This window comes from Bacillus rossius, chromosome 3 (assembly GCF_032445375.1).
Source record: "Bacillus rossius redtenbacheri isolate Brsri chromosome 3, Brsri_v3, whole genome shotgun sequence".
Taxonomy (NCBI): domain Eukaryota; kingdom Metazoa; phylum Arthropoda; class Insecta; order Phasmatodea; family Bacillidae; genus Bacillus; species Bacillus rossius.
Window position 1 is genome coordinate 75,189,326 of NC_086332.1, and position 21,386 is coordinate 75,210,711.

The window sequence follows — 21,386 nt, forward strand, 5'->3', positions numbered from 1 at the left end:
CGCGATCGACGGTACCTTGAGTTAGGTAATTAACCAAGGGACATTACTAAGTTTTTTTTTTCTCTGGCGAGTGACTAGACTCCTCGACCATCAACGGCAAGATGTATGGTGCTGTGGTATGTATTTGGAACTCATTCTATCAAAATTCAAAGACATCGTTAAAATTTGTATAAGAAAAGACAAAAACTGTGCAAGTAACGAAGTTTTTCTAACTAAATTCATTTGTAAAATTGTGTATTGAGGCCATGTAACAATGAGAAAAAACGTTTTTTTTAAAGAAATAAACAAAGATAATTTAATAAACTCTTTTATTTCCAAATAACGCAGAACCATCGTAATGAAAAATTCCTCAGGAACATTGTTTGTTTTGTTTTGTTACGTTTCTCTGTGTGCTTAGCCAGGCAAAAACATACAACGTAACAACATGGCTGCCCTGTCGTGGGGCACGAATTTAGACACTGCCTGATGATAATAAAATAAACATTCGGAAAAACAGTAAAAACTTATCAAGTAAAAGCCAATCATGACGAAATAAACTGGCAAAACCTTTTAGAACATCGGAAAAATTATAACTTGTGAACGAGTGATTCGTGTGTGGATCGTGTGAACTTTTATCTCCGCGTCGCACTTGTAAACATCGACAGATGAAGACGAGCGTGAGAAGCCAGCATTCACTGTTTAACAGCGCGGGACATCGTGGGAAAGGAATGCAACGAGAACTACATTTTAGAACATCGTAGAACAGCGCTTCGCAGAACATCGTGGGACACGATTCCAGCAACATAGATCATCTCGGTACTTCACAGGACAACGAGGGATGAATCGGTACTTCGCGGGACAACGAGGGATGAATCGCCGGAAACAGCAAGTCTAAATTGGACAGAAACTTACATTCTTATGGTCTAAATTTTGTATTTGTGGTTATCATTGTTTAAAGTTTTTTTTAAATGTGTTTTTAAAGGGTTGTTTACGTTTTCTGGTCATTTATAATAGTAAAAACAAAAGAAAAATGAGTACAGACAGTCAGAATGACCTTGCGGGTTTTCCTGAAACTTCAGGAATGTCCGATCCTAATTTTAATATTGAATTAGTGCAGGAGCAGTCGGAAAACATGGAACAGCCTGCAAATGGTAGTCCAGTAGAGGTTATGGGGGGTTTAGGTATGTCTAATCAAATGTTAGAAAAATTAATGATAATGATGGATAACATGTCACAAGGGATGCATAACATGTCACAAGGTCAGACTGAATTCAGGTATATAATGGAACAAAAATTTGATGCCACTAAACAAAAATTAGTTGCCACTGAACAAAAATTAGATGCCACTGAACAAAAATTAATCAATACATTTGAGAGCCGATTTGATGCACTTAGGAATGATCTTAATGAACAGATCTCTTCTTATATATGCAAAGTAAATAATTGTGAAGTGCAGATAGAGGCGGTACAGTCTAGGTTAAACACTTGTGAAAATATAGTGGGCCAAGTTCAGGAAAATTTGATGCAAACAGGTAAAACAGTTCAGGAGCATAGTAAAAAATTTTCTGAGTTGGTACAACATAGTGAGGGTGTACAAAACAAAATTGCCGAAAATCAAGATGATGTCACAGATTTACAGTTGAAAGTGGTTCAGGAAGTTGAGGGGAATTTTGAAGCTAATGTTGAAGGGACGTTTACCGAAAGTTCAAAGGTGGGTGGCCAGTGGGAGAATTTTAGGTATGATGTGGGTAGAGAATGTTTACAGGAAATCAAGGAAAGGCTGAGTAAGATTAGAGGGGATGGACAGGGTAGCATTGGAGGTTCAGTTTTGACTGTAGATGAAATGAACACTTTTGGAGGGACAGTGCCCAAATTATTTGGTGATGACCGAGGGGTCACTCCGATACAATTTGTAACCAAATGTGAGAAAGTAGTAGGCTATTTTAGTGGTTCGGATGAGCAACAGGTAGAATTGTTTATCACTAAATTGGATGGTGTTACATTGCAATGGGCAATACATAAGAAGAATGAATGGAAAACATTTAAAAAAAAAAAAAAAAAAAATTTGCCAGTAGTGTATGTACTTTTTTAGGATAATTCAATGAAACATTATTATGGACAATCAACTGTGCAAGATATTTGATTATTGTGTAAAGTATGTTTATGTTGATATTGTAAACAAATAAATGTGATCAAGAATTTTATCATGTTGGACTAAAGACACTTAACTATAATGAACATTTAGCATATTTTTTAAATAACAAATGAACATGAAATACCAATGAAATGTTTGGTAGTGCCGAGGTATAACCTGTTGAAGGTTATATTTGTTCTATAATCAAGTGTTAACTGTGTTCTTTGTGCAAGTTTGATTTGTCACTTTTTAATTTGGTATGGAGAATGGAAATGATTTTGTTTATGTAATTTTTCAATATGTGGGTAATAATTTGGTTTTAAGGATTTATAATATGAAAAGTAATGGTATGTTCTTATGGTGTTAAAAAGATATTGTAATACTCATATTCAGGTTAATTTGTTGCAATTGTTTGCACATTGTTGATTTGTTATGGTATTTCTTTTGTATTCAAGTGACAATTGTGTACTTTTTGATTTAATTTTGTATAAATTCAATCAAAAAGTAGGGGGGGTTATGTAGCATTGCAAAATGAGGATTTGTTATATACATATATATTTTTTTGGGTCATAAGAATATTGATTAAGAATAATGTTGATATGAAAGATAGTAATTAACTAATTATTTAATATGTAGATAAGGATAGTTCAGAGTTGTTAAGAATTGTTATTAATTACTTTGGTTAAATTTCATGGAAAGCCTTAAAATACTTATTTCCTTGAGATAATTAATTATTAACTTGAGGGTTAACTCCAGTTCATAATAATTGATTTTGATATTCGATAATTAATGTCATTAATTGTTTTGTTTAAAGCAGTATCGATTATAATTTTACAGGACATCATTTTTAAACAAAAGTTTTTAATATGAATTTCAACTTTGTTTACTAAATTTTGAACATTGTATTTGAATTTGTTGGGTAATTTTAAATTCTATTGGATATTGCTAGTGTAATATTTTGAGAATAGTCTGGAAGGTACAGAAGGAAGAGCGGAAAGGCGCGACACTCTGGCGCCAGAAAGCTATTTTTCACTTTGTAAATGCGTGTTTGAGATTTACGCGTCACGTACGCACAGCTGGAGCGACCGTCTGGAAGGGTCTCTGGAGGCTACCACTAGCCAGCCAATCAGGGCGAGCCCTGGCGTCAAGTGATGTGCCTGTACGAATTTCCTTATATGGTCATGTTTTGGAATTATGTGCGCTGATTGGTCAGTTGGCCCACAGGGTTACCTCCCTTGTTTTCACCTTTACAAGGGAAGGTAATCTCGTCGACCAAGTCACTTGTTGCTCGATCGTCGCCGAACTCGGTAGCGTCGTCGGCAAGTCGCAAGACAAATGGAAAATCACTAAGAGATAATTTAACGCCTAGGGGCTGGGGCCAGGCCGTAATTTTTCAACCTAAGTTCATTTTTTTCGGACAAATTCACTAGAAATTTAGGCCCTAGGCATCGGCATCAGCCCGACTTCGTGAGATTACGGTCCGCGATCGACGGTACCTTGAGTTAGGTAATTAACCAAGGGACATTACTAAGTTTTTTTTTCTTTGGCGAGTGACAAGACTCCTCGACCATCAACGGCAAGATGTATGGTGCTGTGGTATGTATTTGGAACTCATCCTATCAAAATTCAAAGACATCGTTAAAATTTGTATAAGAAAAGACAAAAACTGTGCAAGTAACGAAGTTTTTCTAACTAAATTCATTTGTAAAATTGTGTATTGAGGCCATGTAACAATGAGAAAAAACATTTTTTTTAAAGAAATAAACAAAGATAATTTAATAAACTCTTTTAATTCCAAATAACGCAGAACCATCGTAATGAAAAATTCCCCAGGAACATTGTTTGTTTTGTTTTGTTACGTTTCTCTGTGTGCTTAGCCGGGCAAAAAAATAAAACGTAACAACCTTATGTGATAGTCAATAATGCTAGTTTTCCGCAACAAAAACTTACCCATTGTAAATTACAATTATTAGACTGTAGTTCAAGTTGTTTACAATAACAAATATAAATAGAAGTTAATTCAATTTATACTTTGCAATGACTTAAATAGTGTATTTTATATATTTTTATACTGTTATTATAACTGTATTCTCAATTTTACCTAATCTTGTTATTAAATTCACATGGGAATAAAAAATTTTGTGTGCATTATTACACTTAAAAAAATTTGTTCATTATAATCGGTAACTGAATCGGTATCTGCCGATTATTGCTCTCATAATCGGTAACTGAATCGATCTGCCGATTGTTGCTCTCATAATCGGTAATCGAATCTGTAATCGGTAAAGTCATATCAGTGCACCACTACATATTATAATTACATATAATACTATGATAATCAAATTGCAATCACCTACTAAATTTTTATGGCATTTAAATTTTTTAACAAGAGACTTTAGCGGTGGGCACAACAAATAGAATACATACACATATAAACAAATAATAGTAAATAACAAAATCACAGGCTAAGACATACAAACAGACAGCACAAGGACAGCTCTAATACATAAAATAAAACACATAACACAGACTAGACACAATAACTCAGTAGGTCAGGAATGAACACAAAACAACAAAAATCATCAGAACAATAACCAGTAGAACTAATACTACAATCGTTAAGCAACAGAATTGTAAAAGGTTGTATATTTGATAAAATAGACTAAGTTATTTAATCTAAATAATTAAATAGCTATTAATTTTTTTAATACATTATATTAAATTTTCAATATTATTATAGTTAGAAATCAGTCTAAAAATTAAATAATACCTCATGTGAGATGTGTACAAAGTAGATGTTCATCAACTATTAAATTGTCCTGTATTATCCAGTATATACTTGCAGTTAAGTTTTAAGCAATAGCAATTTTTAATGAAAATAGCATCGAGATACACTCGGGTCATTCCAAATCAAATCATCCAGAGAAAACAAAATTTTGCACCCCACCCTCTCCGATTGTTATGAATTTTTTTTAAAAGCATCTATGAACAAATATAACAACGCGTGTTTTTTTTATTTTGGACAAATTCGCTTTAGTTATTATTTTATAATTTTTTTTAGAAAATGGTGCAATTTAACCAATCTGTTATTTGAGGTGCAAGGCACTTTTCAGTAAAAAAATCTAATTGTGACATTATTTAATACTAACTAATGAATTTTACAATTCTTACTTGAAATTTCATCAGGGTTCCAAAAATAAGGTTGAAAATAACATTTGACTCATATTAAACCCTGTTTTCACTCTTTAAAGTTGGAGCTCTGTAATTTTTTTCATCTGTACAGCGATTTCCGTAAATGTTCATAACTTTCTTCTGGCTGATCCAATGAGGCTGAGAAATGTCTCATTTGAAAGAGGATGAAAAGTACTATAATAATATAAAACAAAATTCATGGGTATATGCATTAGAATTTTATAAAATGACCGGTAGAAGTCACGTTTACAAAGTTTACACTTAGTTAATAAAAGCGTTAGTAGAGATTACTCTCTGGGCAAGGAAGATTGTCCACTGAACGGCAGAGATGGCACTTGAACGGTAGCAGTTCGTTGTAGATGGTTGAGACGGAGGGTGGGAGGTATTAAGAGCGAGTGTAAGGGAGGCGGTGGTGAGACACTCCCCCGGTTCCTCAAGTGTGAGGCGGGATGAGACAACATCCTGCTTCCTCAAATGTGAGGTGGGACAACTGCCCTGCAATATGGTTCAATCACTCTATGACGGGAAACCAGTCCTTCACCAGGAGTCGGCTTAAGTAATTTAAAAGAAATAGAAATTTTTAAGACGAATCCGAGTTGTTAGGTTTTCAAGATGAACTAACCTAAGTTTTTCATAAAATTTACCCTTCCAAAAAAAGGGGGACTAACAACAAATTCGCCGGTGTAAATAGATGATTGGTTGATTTAAGAAGAGGGCACTGTGAGGAGCTGAATCAATTGATACAATTGATAAATCACTAAAGTAAACTTGACTGAAATATAATCTTAGTGTAGTTGCAACAGAGACCCAGTGTGTTAGCGGACGAGAGAATTGAGAGCAATTTCAGGTAGAAATTCTCTGTGAATCAGTTGAGTTATTTGTTTATTATATTGTACTATATTTATATTTTATTTTAGCTGAATTTATTAATGGGCGAGTAAATGGTTGAATAGCACTTTGTTTAAGTGTGAGGCCCAGCCAAGAGAGTTCATGTTCTCAGCTCTTTCGCTGAAACGAGGCAAGGCCGAATGTTACGATGACAGAGAGTTTATTGTAACACAGATAACGCACCAGCACACTGCCTTGGTCTCCGGAGAGAGACGGCGAGTGTCCAGCACTATTGTGCGAGGTTCAACGGTTGGGTGACGAATTCGTTATCACGCCCGCCACTGCAATGAGCATGCAGGCCTACATTACAGCAGGCTCATCCAGAGGAGTGGGGTTAGGAATCGAGGCTCAAGGAGGATGCTATAAAAGCTGATGAGCGAGGAGAGTAGGGAGATCAGATAAGAGAGATAAGTCAGTCCACGGGAGATCGTTCGTCAAGATGTGGAGGTTCCAGGTCTTCATTCGTCTATTATACAGTCATGTAGTCTCAATGGCGATGCAAAACTGTATAGTAATTTGTAGTTAATTTTAACCTTTTGCCTTAGCAGATGGTAATTTTGATATTTGTTATTTTGGCATAATATGAAAAAGAGGTTCAGTCGTCGAGCACCAAGTCACCCGTGATGCCCAGTATGTCACCAAACGGAAATGTTACACGAACACTGCAACAGACTAGGTAGTAGAACAGAGAGGCGACAACAGAGTTTTAACTACCATTTTAGGATACTGCAGATACCTTTATAGTGGAGTGATGGGTTCAATCACAGTTACATAAGCAGCAAGCCAAGGGAATCATGAAATAGAGTTAAATTATTTGTATTTAATCATGAAATAATTATTTTGTAGTATGTCAAATCCAGGTAGAGCGGGCCATGTATGGGAGTTCATACTAACAAGTAACAGACTGACCATTGTCATGACTGATATATTATAAGTATGCTTATTTGTTATTCATTGTGTTGATATTGTAATTTATATGTAATCAGGGATAACTTGTTGCATTTGTACTTTGATTAATTCTTGGTAGTAGATAAAAGAGAATGAATCACAGTCGGGGCATTATTAATCATAGAATTTGTAGTATTTGCCATAAGAAATGCAGTCTGTTTTCTAAATGGTTCATCGACGAAGACTCGCATATTAACAGAGGCGCAGATATCGACATCCTAAAATTACAACTACGCTTCCGAAATAAATATTTCCATGTGCATTGTAAAACTTACACTAAGGCAGTTCCGGTAAAGGTTCTAGACCATCGTCTTAGAATAAGGAGTGACAATAGCTGAGTCACCCAGAAATCAATGTCCTGTATCCTTCACTGTATTCAATTGGAAGTCTGGGTGTATGCGCACCACGTATACACCATTCATCCAAAGAGAACGCCTGTCCTTAATGAACATCTAGGACGACGAAGCCACACACGCCCAACACCTACTTCAGTATGTGTTCACAGGGGTGTCAGTTACCCTTTACACAACTGGCTGATGGCAGCCCTATCTGTACAGCTAGTCTATACGTCCTGGTGAATCCCTAGGGACCCATCTCGCTCGCCGACCAAAGGGCACACTACCCGCATCTGGAAGAGTTATGGGCAGTTGGATGGAACTGTGCGAATATCAGTTTTAAGTTTGAATCGAGTATGGATACAAATACCAAATTATTCGCGAATATGAATAACAAATTCAAATAGTAAGAATCACAAAAAAAAAATTTTCACATCATGTAACAACTTCTGGAAATAGACAAATAATACAAAGTGAAAGGTTGGTTAGGTTAAATCAGCTACATTAATTATATTGAAAATGTTTGTAAAATTATTTAAATTATGAAATAAAACATTGAGTTTTTAATTATGCAGCTAACCTATCTTAACCTAACCTAATCAACCAAGCTTTCATTTCAGTTCCGATTAGCCTTTTTTCCAGAACCTGCTACTCTACATATTGATACAGAAAATTTTTCTTACATGCTGTATTCCCTAATGAAATGAGCTCATATTTACATAGTTAAAACCTAGTTATTCACAAGTTTTTTGTTTTTAACACAGTCAAGTAAATTGTTTTTTGGTTCAGCATTATTATAAATACAGTTTCTGCTAATTTTATCTTCAATTTTAAACCATTATTTACATATTTTTATACCTATATTCGAGTTGCATCTGCTTCATCATAGATACATACAGCAAGGAAGCTGCTATTGTGTAAGATGGTGTTAGATCAATTGTAACTATTGATTGATATGCCATTAAAACTATGAGGTTTATTTTTTTTAATGGCCAACAAATTGGAGTGTCCATGTTTTGTTATATTGTAGTCCACAGTTGTTGACGTTAATTAAATTTTTTTTTTTCCACTTCTGGTGCGTGTGACCACAATATTTGGTGCGATGAAATAAATACAAATAATATTTTGTTTTCCAGTTATAAATGACAAATATGAATTAAATGTTCACTCGAATTATCCGTTGCTGTTTAGCAAGACAGTAGTGAACAAAACTTTGAATAATTGTTGCATCTTTAAAAGTCACATATTGTTCAAGTTTTTTTATTAAGAGGTCCCAGTAGAAAATCAAAAAAAGAGTATTCATAGCAGACAAATGACAACCTCAACAGTGAATATTAGTATATGACAAACTCATGACCATGAGGTATGTATGCTATGTGAAATATTCATTATGTCGAAGTGTTAGTATTCGAAGTAGAATGAAATTCAAATAGTTTAATATTCGTACAGTATTTGTATTCCAAGATTCGAATATTCACACCGGCCTACAGTTGGGTGTTGTGTGAGCCCTGCCTCCCCATGTGGGAAACGTAATACGTATAACAGTAAAACTCGCTTAAGACGTTCCCGCGTAACACGTTTTCCCGTTTATTAAGTTCAAAAAATTATTCCCTTGATCTATTCCTAGAGCCACGATTATATGGTAATGCGCGATAAAACGAAATAACACCGAAAACCGCTCGAAAACACGAAATAAAACGAAATTGTGCGAAATCCGCGATATGTCACGAAAGTTCGTCTATCCTGATTATTTACGTTTTTTTTTCCCCCATTCTGTAAGGACAATTCACATCTTCAGCACAATCAAATATTTCTTACAGTAACTAGCAGCCATATATATTATATGCGACGGTGATTCATTATAGATTTTAAAATGAAGTCTCGGAATTAACGTAATATTTTCTTTAAACGGTAATCTTGTGTACCATAATAATTTAAGATGTTGATAACTATGATACAATGGCCGCCGTTCACTTTCTGTAAATAACAAAATAACAAACGTCCAAAATATGTTTTTCTACGATTACATTTTTAATCATTAAAATATTACACACTAAACCGCATTGCTTTTACTGTTTATTTAAAATAAAGTACGTAGGCTACGAAAATAAAATTAACCCTGCTTAACGTAACGATTGTAAATAATAAATAGTACATGTTTATGTCGGTATTAATTTTCACGTACGTATGTTGGTATTCGGTATGCGTTTGTATTCACATCTATTCTCCATTGTTTTGATCTTTCCAGCACGGCAAGTTTTTGCGTATTGAGAGGTTAAATTCTTCCTAAGTGATTAAAATTTTTTTGATAATGCCTAAAACGAAGGTTTCTGCCAGTAACCGATCGAAAGAATTTTCCAGCGAAGGATTTTATATCAGTGATAAAATTTTAATGTGCAAATTCTGTAACTGCAGGCTAGACTATGAGAGACGCGATACGCTTGTGAAACATGTCGCGAGTGAGAAACATAAGCGTTTGAGGCAAAACTCATCTGTTAAACGACATCCTTGTCTAAGAGTCTTTAATGCCATTAATTTGCTGTTCAACCCAAGAAATGTGAGTAGGGTTAGCATAGAAGATGCAAACCTACAGATGTCTCTGCATAACTTGCCTTCTGTTTCCCATCTTCCCATTGATACATTCATACATGGCTATGTTGCTTTCAAAAAAAATTGAGGATGAACTTTCATTGCCAGAAACAAGCCAAATTGATGTTGCAAATGTACATTGCTCCCTTAAAGGGGACTACAGTGAATTTGCTCAAGCCAGTTTAAGGGCAATCTGGTTCCCAACATCAAATGTTGATGCAGAACGTTCATTTTCCAGGTACTCACTGGTAGTTAGTGACAGAAGACAACGTCTCACTCCAGAAAATGCGGAAAATTTAACTATGATAGCATTTCAATAAAACCGTCTTAATAGTAACTTTGGAAGTGCTTAATTGTGTAATTTTGTAGTGTATGTGATTGTAATTTAAGTCGTGAAATTTTTAGTATCTATGAATTTGCAAATGAACTTAATTGTAATTAGATCATGAGATTTTAGTGTTTATTAATATTTGTTTTAATAAATTTGCATGTCGTACAGAAAAGCAAGAAAATTTTGCCGTGGGTATTTTGAGCAAAAAAATAAAACCATATAACACCGAAATCTTTATTTCTTTACACCGAAATTTGTCTTAAAATAACACCACAAAATCTTGACTCTATCTATTCCATATATCCCTATGTTAATATTTCCCTTTCATAGATCGTCGAAACCTGCGCCGCACGCCACACGCTGTTACTTGTGTGTATTTCGACGAATCATATGCCTGCGTTTGGTTGGACTGAGAGGCTGTTCCACCTGCAGACTATTTTCCCCATTCGTGGCTTAACTGACGAATGATAAACGCCAACGATCTTCAAAACCTGTGCCGCACGCCGCACGACCAATCACCTGCTTGCATTCTCAGGGACTAGAAGCTGTTCCATCAGTACACCAATTTTCCAATTCAAGTCATGTGACGAAAACAAAGTAAACCATATACCGCCAGCTATTACTTTCTTTGAATTATTTGTGTAGGTATATTTTTTAAAACAATAAATGTTAGTTACAGTCAAACCTCTATCTATCGAACTCGCATGTATCGATTTTCCGTGTTTATCGTATACTTTCTACGGTCCCGGCAAAATTGCCATACAACTAAGGTTAAAAAAGTCCGCTTGTACCGATGTTCGAATTATCGTTTTGTCCGCATTGATCGTACAAAATATGTGGTCCCGTCACTATCAATTATAATAGATGATCGTTTAAATTTAAAGATTTTGCAGAAATAACCATTTCTTAGAAAGAAACCGTCATAAAAACAGTAACGATAGTATACAGTAGTAAAAATCAACTTAAATCTGCAGCCAAGTAATGGAGCACGTAAATATAGAAAAATGAACAACAACTTACGAAGAAATATGGATGATGAACCATAACTACAGTACAAACCCAATTGTTATCCTAAAATAATTACCATAAAAAGAACTAAAGATTCTTTGTCGATACCATAATTACTACAGAAGCACGATAGCTACCACATTTGCACTACAGTTATCGTAACAACCGAGATGTATATTTACCGTGACGGTAATGTATTTATTTATGACATATTAAAAATAAAGAACATTATTGAAAAATAGGATGTTAAATTTTTATATGTACGTTTGGCACATGTTGCGAAGAAATAATGCGATCTGAAAAAATGCAGTACTACTACGAAAAGCGAAAAGGGTAATCGTGGCTTTTTAGGTTATGGCAGTCTCTCTCGTTTTTCAGTAATATCGGCCGAAAATTAACAAGCGTATCGGAAGTCGGCAGAAATGCCGATTCAACTAAATATTGGCAAAATCGGCTTCTTCAGTACAGCTCTACATTTGATGACATGAGTAAACATATTTCAGACTTCAGGATATTGATAAAGACTTTAATTTCCATGTAGATTTATTGTGCATATGTTTTTTTTTGCAAGTGTAAATTGAATTAAGTAAAATACTTCCATTTTTATTTATTTTTCAACTGACTTAACTTTAATGACAAGTAACTGATATATTTCTGACACTAATTTTGAGGTTGAAATATTTTTTAAAAATTCTTAGAGTGAAGTCCACATCTATTGAATGTCCGCATCTACTGAATTTTTTTGTTGGTCCCCTGAAAAACGATACAGTCAAACCTCCATCTATCGAACTCGCATGTATCGATTGTCCGTGTTTATCGTATACTTTCTACGGTCCCGGCAAAATTGCCATACAACTAAGGTTAAAAAAGTCCGCTTGTACCGATGTTCGAATTATCGTTTTGTCCGCATTCATCGTACAAAATATGTGGTCCCGTCACTATAAATTATAATAGATGATCGTTTAACCTTAAAGATTTTGCAGAAATAACCATTTCTTAGAAAGAAACCGTCATAAAAACAGTAACGATAGTATACAATGGTAAATATCACCTTGAATCTGCAGCCAAGTAATGGAGCACGTAAATATGAAGAAAAGACAAATGAACAACTTACGAAGAAATATGGATGATGTACCATAACTACAGTACAAACCCAATTGTTATCCTAAGATAATTACCATAAAATGAACTAAAGATTCTTTGTCTATACCATAATTACTACAGAAGCACGATAGCTACCACATTTGCACTACAGTTACCGTAACAACCGAGATGTCTATTTACCGTGACGGTGATGTATTTATTTATGACATATTAAAATTAAAGAACATTATTGAAAAAAGGGATGTTAAATTTAAATATGTACGTTTGGCACATGTTGCGAAGAAATAATGCGATCTGAAAGAATGCAGTACTACTACGAAAACTGAAAAGGGTACTCGTGGATTTTTAGGTTATGGCAGTCTCTCTCGTTTTTCAGTAATATCGGCCGAAAATTAACAAGCGTATCGGAAGTCGGCAGAAATGCTGATTCAATTAAATATTGGCAAAATCGGCTTCTTCAGTACAGCTCTACATTTGATGACATGAGTAAACATATTTCAGACTTCAGGATATTGAAAATGACTAATTTCCATGTAGATTTATTATGCTTATGTTTTTTTTTTTGCAAGTGTAAATTGAATTAAGTAAAATACCTCCATTTTTATTTATTTTTCAACTGATTTAACTTTAAAGACAAGTAACTGATATATTTCTGACACTAATTTTGAGGTTGAAATATTTTTTAAAAATTCTTAGGTTGAAGTCCACATCTATTGAATGTCCGCATCTACTGAATTTTTTTGTTGGTCCCCTGAAAAACGATAGATAGAGGTTTGACTGTAGATAGAGGTTTGACTGTATTGCTTTTTTTTACTAGTGTTTTGATAATACTAATTTAAATGTGCTTATTAAATTAAATACAGTTTTAATAATTCAATTTACTGATAAAAAAATATGTTATTAGTTATTCCGTTATTCCAGCATGCCAATGATAGTAAGTGTATTTTTGTGTGAATACAGCACATGTCATTTGAGTAAAATCAATTTTTACGTTGGAAATTACTTTTCCCTTTTAAGAAGTTTTCCCTGTTAAGAAGTTTTAAGCATCCTGTCCCTTGAAAAACTTCTTAACAGGCTTTTACTGTAACTTCTTTTGTTGTACTTCCCTACTTGCTGTCTACAATCCCTGGGAACCAGGATATACCGTATTTACCCATGTACCACCCGCCCCCATGTATGACCCGCACCCCAAATTTTCAACATACTCTCTGGAAAAAAATTTTTTTCACTGTAATGTCTATTTACATGTGCCTGCATAAATAGGGAAAAAGAGTCTGTCATTGTAACAACAAAGAAAACTCTTTATAACTGCAGCACAGAATTTTACTAACACAAATGCATGAAATATTAAGAAAAAAAAAACCAGTAATATTCATTGTCAAAATAGTAGATCAATTTTGCTAAACAACAGACGTAAATTTGGTGAAATAAATTTTAAAATGTTTGTATGCAATAACCACAATCGTCAACTGTTCAGTCCGTTGCAACATCCTGCAAATAAAAATAAAGCTCGTAGTGCCAAATAATTAAAAATAATGAGTGATGCCATAAAACCATTTTATTCAACGTAAAAAAACCCGTAGCAAAAACGTGAGTTGTATTGATACGCATAAAATGGCGCGGGTTGCCAGTTATAGTTAACTCGGTTGTAAACAGAGCGCGCGCGTAGCAAGAAGTTTGCGAGCTATCGCTATCGATCTTCGACTACGTGCGCGCGCTCTATACCGAATGATGCCAACTGGCGCTGTTTACGTTTTATAGGTGGATTACAGCGACTCCCGACATGTTACGGATAAAGTTTAATACTTTTAAAAACGTCTTGAAAACACATCAGAATACGTCGTATTACGATTATTTAAATTAGAAAGCGTTAATCTCAGAATAAATCGCGTAAATTGCGGGAAGCAGTTTATACGCGCGTTGTAAACAACGGCAATTTATTGCATTGCATCATATGAGGTTAAAACGGGACCGAAATAAAATGGTGCAAATATCGGGAAAAAGTAGTGATGGGTCGAGACTCGAAAAATCGAGCGAGTCGAGTCGAGCCGGCGAAACTAAACTCAACTCGAAAACCGAGTTGATTAAGATCGTGTCCTCGAGTCTCGTCAAAGTTTAGTTTTTGGCTCGACTATAATGTTGCACAATTTCCAATAGTGAAGGTAGGTACTTATCCGAAACCATGCACTTTAAAATAAAATATAATGTATTATTTAGGCCTACCTAGTGGAAAACCTCTGATCCAACACTGAAAACCTTGAAAACGAAGTCGGAAGATTATTTATTTTTGATCGTGTGTAACCGCAAACAGTGTATCCCATCCTTCAATATGCACTTAATATTTATAACTGCAACAAAATACCTTTATTTAACTATAACGGAATTTAAAAAATGTTCTCTAGATTCAGTCATGAACAAGACCACGTTAATATTTGGGCAGCTTTGGAAGTAAATAATATTTACTACTAAACACTAGATAGCCGCCATTTTAACTCCGGGCCAATGGCCTACGTAAGTCATCATACAGCCAGGGAATGTTGCCACTTTGGCAAATTGTTATCAACAATAATTGAAATCTCCAACCAGTTTTCCATGGCCGAACGGAAAATTGAGGCTGCTGAAGTTTATGTTTACACTTGAGTTTGCTTCGCCGGCGTCGTATTAATCATAAACGGTTTAGTATTAGTGGAATAGATATGTTTGTACGGCCTGGGACGTCAAAAAGTGACGAATAGAAATCAAAAGCAGAGATTTGGGAATTTTTTGAAAAATTTGATCATCAGACAGCTAAATGCAAGTGCTGCAAAAAATACAAGACTCAGTCATCATCAAATTCACGTCTGATTCATCACTTGGATGTGCATTTTCACTTAAAGCGTTAGTATGAAGATTAAAAAAAAAATACAAAAATCAAAATGTGTAGGGAAACCTTCAATAATTCAAAGTTTTCATATTTAATTACATATATTATATTGAGAAATATTTAACTTATATTTATTTCGCTCATCATTCTGCCACTTGAACCTCGCTAAGTTTGACTCATCTCAACAAATTTCCATGAGTTCGGCTCGAGTTCGACTCGAAGACAAATTTCTATGAGTTCGACTCGAGCTCGACTCGAAGATAAATTTCTTTGTTTAACTCGAACTCGACTCGATGCTGAAATAGGGTGACTCGACCCATCACTAGGAAAAAGTAAATAACGGTAACGTAAATAAGGGGTTTCGCTGTATTTTCATTGTAATAAATGCGTCCAGCATTCGGTAATGTACTATAAATCCAATTTTTTCAGTCTTCATTGTTGTCCAAAACCTCAAATTTCGTGTATGACCCGCACCCCGACTTTTGAATGTTGTTTTTCAGAAAAAATGTGCGGGTGGTACATGGGTAAATACGGTAATACGGTGAACACAACAGGTTTAGACTAAACAACTTCACTCCACATGGGTAACTAACCTCCTGCAGCATTCTCTCCCTGCACTGGTATCCACGTCGACGTGGTAGTGGCGGCCCCAGATCCTGCGTTTACATTATTAGGCAGTCCTACTTGCTGGGGGACCAACACCTGAAACAAAAGTATCTTCCTCCACATCAAATTTATTACAGGAAAAATTTAATGCACTGATCACCAGGTCCAATCCAACAGAGATCATGCCCGCTGATCTAAATACTAGAAACCTCCACTTCTAAAATCCATCTATGCTCATGAACACACAAAAATTTAACTTGAAAAATAGACTGGCAATTTGGCATAAAGCTTTGTAGTCATACAAGGACAGATTTTAACATCTTATGAGTGAAATAAAACCCTATACAGACATTTAACAACCGAAAACCAGCTATGACTACAAGTGTTTGTTTACAGACTCGAGACTATGCCATGAAATGACATCTCTTAAATTCCAGTAAATAACTGGTTTTAGAAAAAGACTTCTCTGGTCTAATAACTGCAGATTTTTAACATTTAACTGAACATATATTAAAAATTATATGACTACATAATATACAATGTTTTTGCTGCATGTGGTCAGAACCATATTTTCAATCACAAAAAAAAAGTATTTCTGCCCAGTTGGAATCCTTAACAATGCCAAAAAAGGAACACTTATATCAAAAATAGAAGAATAATACTTATTACATTGAGCTGAAAATTCCTTGGGTTGGATATATATTTTGACTAGGACTTTCGATACAGTTCGTAATTAAGGAGGTTTATGGTTATTATATAATAAAGTGCTTACTATATAAAGATTTTACTGCATCTATTTTGACAGCCATTTAGACTACCTCCTACATTAATTGCCTAAAAATTTGTTGATAAACAGCCATTGGTTTCTTTATTGAAGCATCAAGCAGCCTTCTACGAGAACTCTCTGGCCAAATGGGTTTTGTTAGTGTATCTCATTGAAACTTACATGTGTGCACCAGTTAGTACACAGATGCTGTCTGAGTTCAGACGAGATAAACCCACTGACACTAGTCTGTGCTTGAAGTGCTGATACCGTGGTCACACCTGCTGCTGCCGACTGATGACTGACTGCCTGTCACGCAGCTGGCTGACCCATTGCAGCTGCTGGGGGGTCAGGCCGTGAGGCAGTTGGCCGCGCAGCAGCACTTGCTGTTGCTGCTGTCGCTGCTGCTGCTGCTGCTGCTGCTGCTGCTGCTGTTGCTGCTGCTGCTGCTGCTGTTGTTGCTGTTGCTGCTGCTGTCTCTGGTGTTGTATCATCTGCTGAGCCTGAAGTGACACAAAAGGTTCACGCGTGGCCCAAGCCTAATAGTACAAACTACAAGACTACACACCAGACTACAAGATTCTTCATCTGCAGGCAACAAGTGCAATGAAACTTGTGTACTGCATTTTAAATACATGAGCCAAATATAGGCATCTTAACTTGCAATAAATGCCCAATAATCAATTGAAAGTTTGGCCTTCAGTGCCTTTTACCAGAATTTAAAGAAAAAGAATTGCAATAATTATGCATTAACCCCAAACAAAATTGGTGTTAGGTGCTTACTAATTTTAATAGGGATGATTCCTAGAAAAAAAAAATTATGTTAGTAATGTAATTTAAGAAGTTACCTTGTAAAGTACAGCCATTAAATATTTTATATTTGTGCACACTTTAGTTTGCATTATATTATTTGTTAAAAATGTAATATTTTTCAACTCTACCATAAACCACAATGGCGACTTTCTACTATTTGCTACGAAATTGTGACATCATAGAACTTCCACCGTTGTTATTAAGTGTGAGAAATGAAAGTGTAAAGATATATCAGTTGCAGTAAATTCATAATAAGAGGTTAAAACTAATTGCCTGTAGATTCTAAATTAAAAGGATGCTTTGGTAATATAGGTACTTCTCATACACATTGGATAGTTGAGTTATATTGCAAATAACAAAACTCACACCAGTTTTAAATGTTAAGCAAAGGTACGTCAAAAGATAAAATTTCACTTTTTTTTTTTACTTTGAGTATGTTAGTAGTCTGTATCATAAAAAAAACTTTGTACTAGTAATTTATCTGTTATTATTGTAGGTTTCATAAAGTTTTTATTAATCAACTGTTGTTTACAACTGAAGTTGAGTATATATCTATATGATATGTTAGCATGTATTTAAATTAAATGAAATACTGTTCATTTTATTGTTAAAACAAATGAACACACAAATACACTTAAAAATTGTAGGATCATGTATTTTGTTCATAATACATGTTTAAATATGAAGAACATAAATAAAAATAGCAATGCATGTGCTGCTATCTAGGATTGAATATAGAAACTAGCAGTATGTGTGCTGCTGCCAGAAAATAAATTTATTACCAAAGCTCACATGTTGCTTTGCTTTGCTTTGCTGTTTATCCAATAAAATAATTTTTTTTATGTTGTGGAGTGATATTTTACGCTCCATTTGTGGAGCGAAGAATGGATTAACTGGATTAATAAAATTACTTATTTTACACTTCATGAAGAGCTTGCATGAGCATATTAGTTAGAGGCATACATGTATTTTTCATGTATTAATTGATTATAATAAAGTGTTAGAAACATAATGTGTGGCTCTTAAATATTTTCAGCTTCAATTAAAAATATTTTTCTCAGTTCCCTTTGATATTCACATCCATCAAAGTAATTTCCTGCACTAATTGCATTGTTTCAAATCACCAAGTATTTATTCATGTTAAATGCCACACATTTTGTGACAAGAACTTATTCAGGGTTCCCATATTCTTACTTAAATCAAATTCCCCGAGTTTTCCTTGTTTCTCTTGTTCTACCTAAACTTTTTCCAGTCCTATCGGTCCATAGATACCAACAATACCTAGAAATTATTTTCAAAACACACTTCAATATATAAATGCCATGGAAACCTGACTTTAAAATGTCCTACACTGAGATAGAAGGAAAAGAAAAAAAAACTTATATTTCTTTTATCAGACTTTTAAACAACACATTGTTGGTTGTGGTCAGGCAATAGACTATACATAATGGATTGTGCTCCAAAATAGTACTCAGTTGTTTGTAGCCTAAGTTTAATTTAGTTAGTTATACAGATTATGAAAACACAATTTTTAATTAAAATGCATGTCATATTTAATTCATCAAGATCTACATGGTATACAACCCTAATATATTACTGAAATTCTTTGTTAACAGATATTTATAATTTCCCTGAGTTTTCCCAGTTTCCAAGACAACTAATAGGTTCCCTGAGTTTTCATTGTTTGTCAGTGGTAGACCGTTCATTTATACGTAGACATCTAGGCCAGTATCCCTAGCCTACAAATTGCAGAACCAAATGGTGCCAACAGGAAAAACACTTAGAAAATCCAGCTAGACCAAATTGTACAGAATATAATCTGAAACTCAGGCAACAAATTACGTGGGAGTCCATTTTTCCCATTCAAAACAGTTCCCCTTCTTCGGTTCTATTCACACGTAAACGAAAAGAATTGTGCCCTGATTCTCACCAATTACCAGATTTAAATAGGACAAAAAGATAAAAAGAGACAAAACTATCTCTATTAAAGATACCAAAGCAGAGTAAAATAAAAATAAGTGCATTAAAAAGAAAAATAGATACATTAACTGCCTAAATGCCAACAGAATATCATGCTAAAAATAGTCTGAAATTCGTACTTACCTGGAGTTGTCTTTGGAATATAAGCTGTCCTTGTTTCTGCATTTTATGTAGGAACATAGCTCTTTGCTGAGAATCCATCTGCTGTATCTGAGCATGGGTTTGAGGGTCAACCACAAACTGACGTGGCATAGCCTGAAATGAATAAATACACAGAGAATGCACTAACAATCCACCTTGTAATATAATACAGCAATAAAGCTTCTAGATCATTTTAAAATGGCAAATAGAGAGACATGTCTTTAGTAAGATTATAGAATGTTAATACAGTTTTAACAGGAATACCAAGTGTAAAAATGGTGGAATGTGAAATAAACCATGCAAGAAAAAAGGAAAAACTGGCATGAAATTAAAACAGACAAACTAAAATCGCTGGCAGCACTGTAATGCAACCTGGCAGCCGTAGTCAACAGCCAGAATACACCCGAAAAGTCTGAATATGTGCAGCTCAATCGGTGCCAGATAACAGAATGTTTCAAACCATAAAATGCCACATTAAAGACGCATCACTGTACCTACTATATGCTATATTCAAGTGAATTTCATGCAAAAAAATTAACATATGCATGTAACATTTAAATAAATTAATCTTTGCAGAAAACCATTTCATGGAATGTATGTATAATGTTACTACCGTCATTCATCTGAACTAAGTTAATAAATATTTTAATTTATGTTATTACTTAAATTTTCAAAGGAAAAATATCATGGGCAAATATGACTAAAATACATAACTGTGGTACCTTGAAAACATTTATTCTCAACTATTGTTGAAATACTTAATATTTTTTCTTCAAAAACAATTTAAATATTGAGGATGACATACAGCTCCAGAAAAAAATATTTTCATGCAGATACGGTTTCACCCGACATTGAAGACATGGAATCTGCACATGAGATGAGACCAGATTTTCAGTAATGAAAATTGAAACATAAATTGCACCTTCATAAAGGATATTAGTTAGTGTTGTGCGAGATCTCGAACCTCGAGAAAAATTTCGAGAAATATTGCATTCTCGAACAGCGAACGAGAAAAATAATTTCTCGAAAAAAAAAAAAAAACGAGAATTTTTTTTGGTACCGGTAACAACTCAATTTGGAATGGGAACTAAATTTGATATTGATAGTTGTATTTTTATATTTTCAACATTACACACACACTGCCATTATTTTAGTTTAAATGTTTTAAAAATACCAAACGTGTCTGCCTGTTTGAACGAAAAATGATTTGGCGGAACACAAAGCAAACATGATGCAATCATTAAGAGATATTAGACTAGCCGATAGTCAACCATCCAAAACCTTTATCAATAACCGAAACTGTGAATAAAAACTGTCATATGAAATTCCAATTTATCCTGAAAGAAAAACTGCCGTATTTAATTTTTAAATTACGTAAGCGTAATACATAATAAAATACGTTCGAACCTAACCTACAAAATCGGTTATGTTTACATACACATTATTACGGTAAAGTTATTAAAAGCATTACCTTTAATGTACTCATAATATTTTGTTCGGTAATGTTTAATAGCATACTGAAATGTTGATTATTACGGCAAAATACAAAATTTACTTTTTAACGAACAAAAGGGAATGGTGGTCATGCTGCCAGATCGAGTCTGCTTCGCTGTTCCGTTTCTTATTTCATTTCCAATAAAAGACTGTGCAAGTCAAGTGATTTTAAATGAACTGGAATGTAAAGGAATGGATTGAACACGCAGAACAATTCA

General features: G+C 34.4%; 1 protein-coding gene across 5 annotated transcripts in view; it reads right to left on the reverse strand.

The window, feature by feature from the left end:
* Positions 1–21,386, reverse strand: part of LOC134530910 (PAX-interacting protein 1-like) — a 146,674-nt gene that overhangs the window by 80,009 nt on the left and 45,279 nt on the right. For all 5 annotated transcript variants that reach the window (XM_063366214.1, XM_063366212.1, XM_063366217.1 and 2 more), the window contains exons 10-12: positions 19,657–19,788; positions 17,022–17,243; positions 15,965–16,073 (exon numbers count right to left, since the gene is read on the reverse strand). In XM_063366214.1, the coding sequence (XP_063222284.1) occupies positions 15,965–16,073; positions 17,022–17,243; positions 19,657–19,788 (463 nt within the window). The remainder of the gene's footprint in view (positions 1–15,964; positions 16,074–17,021; positions 17,244–19,656; positions 19,789–21,386) is intronic.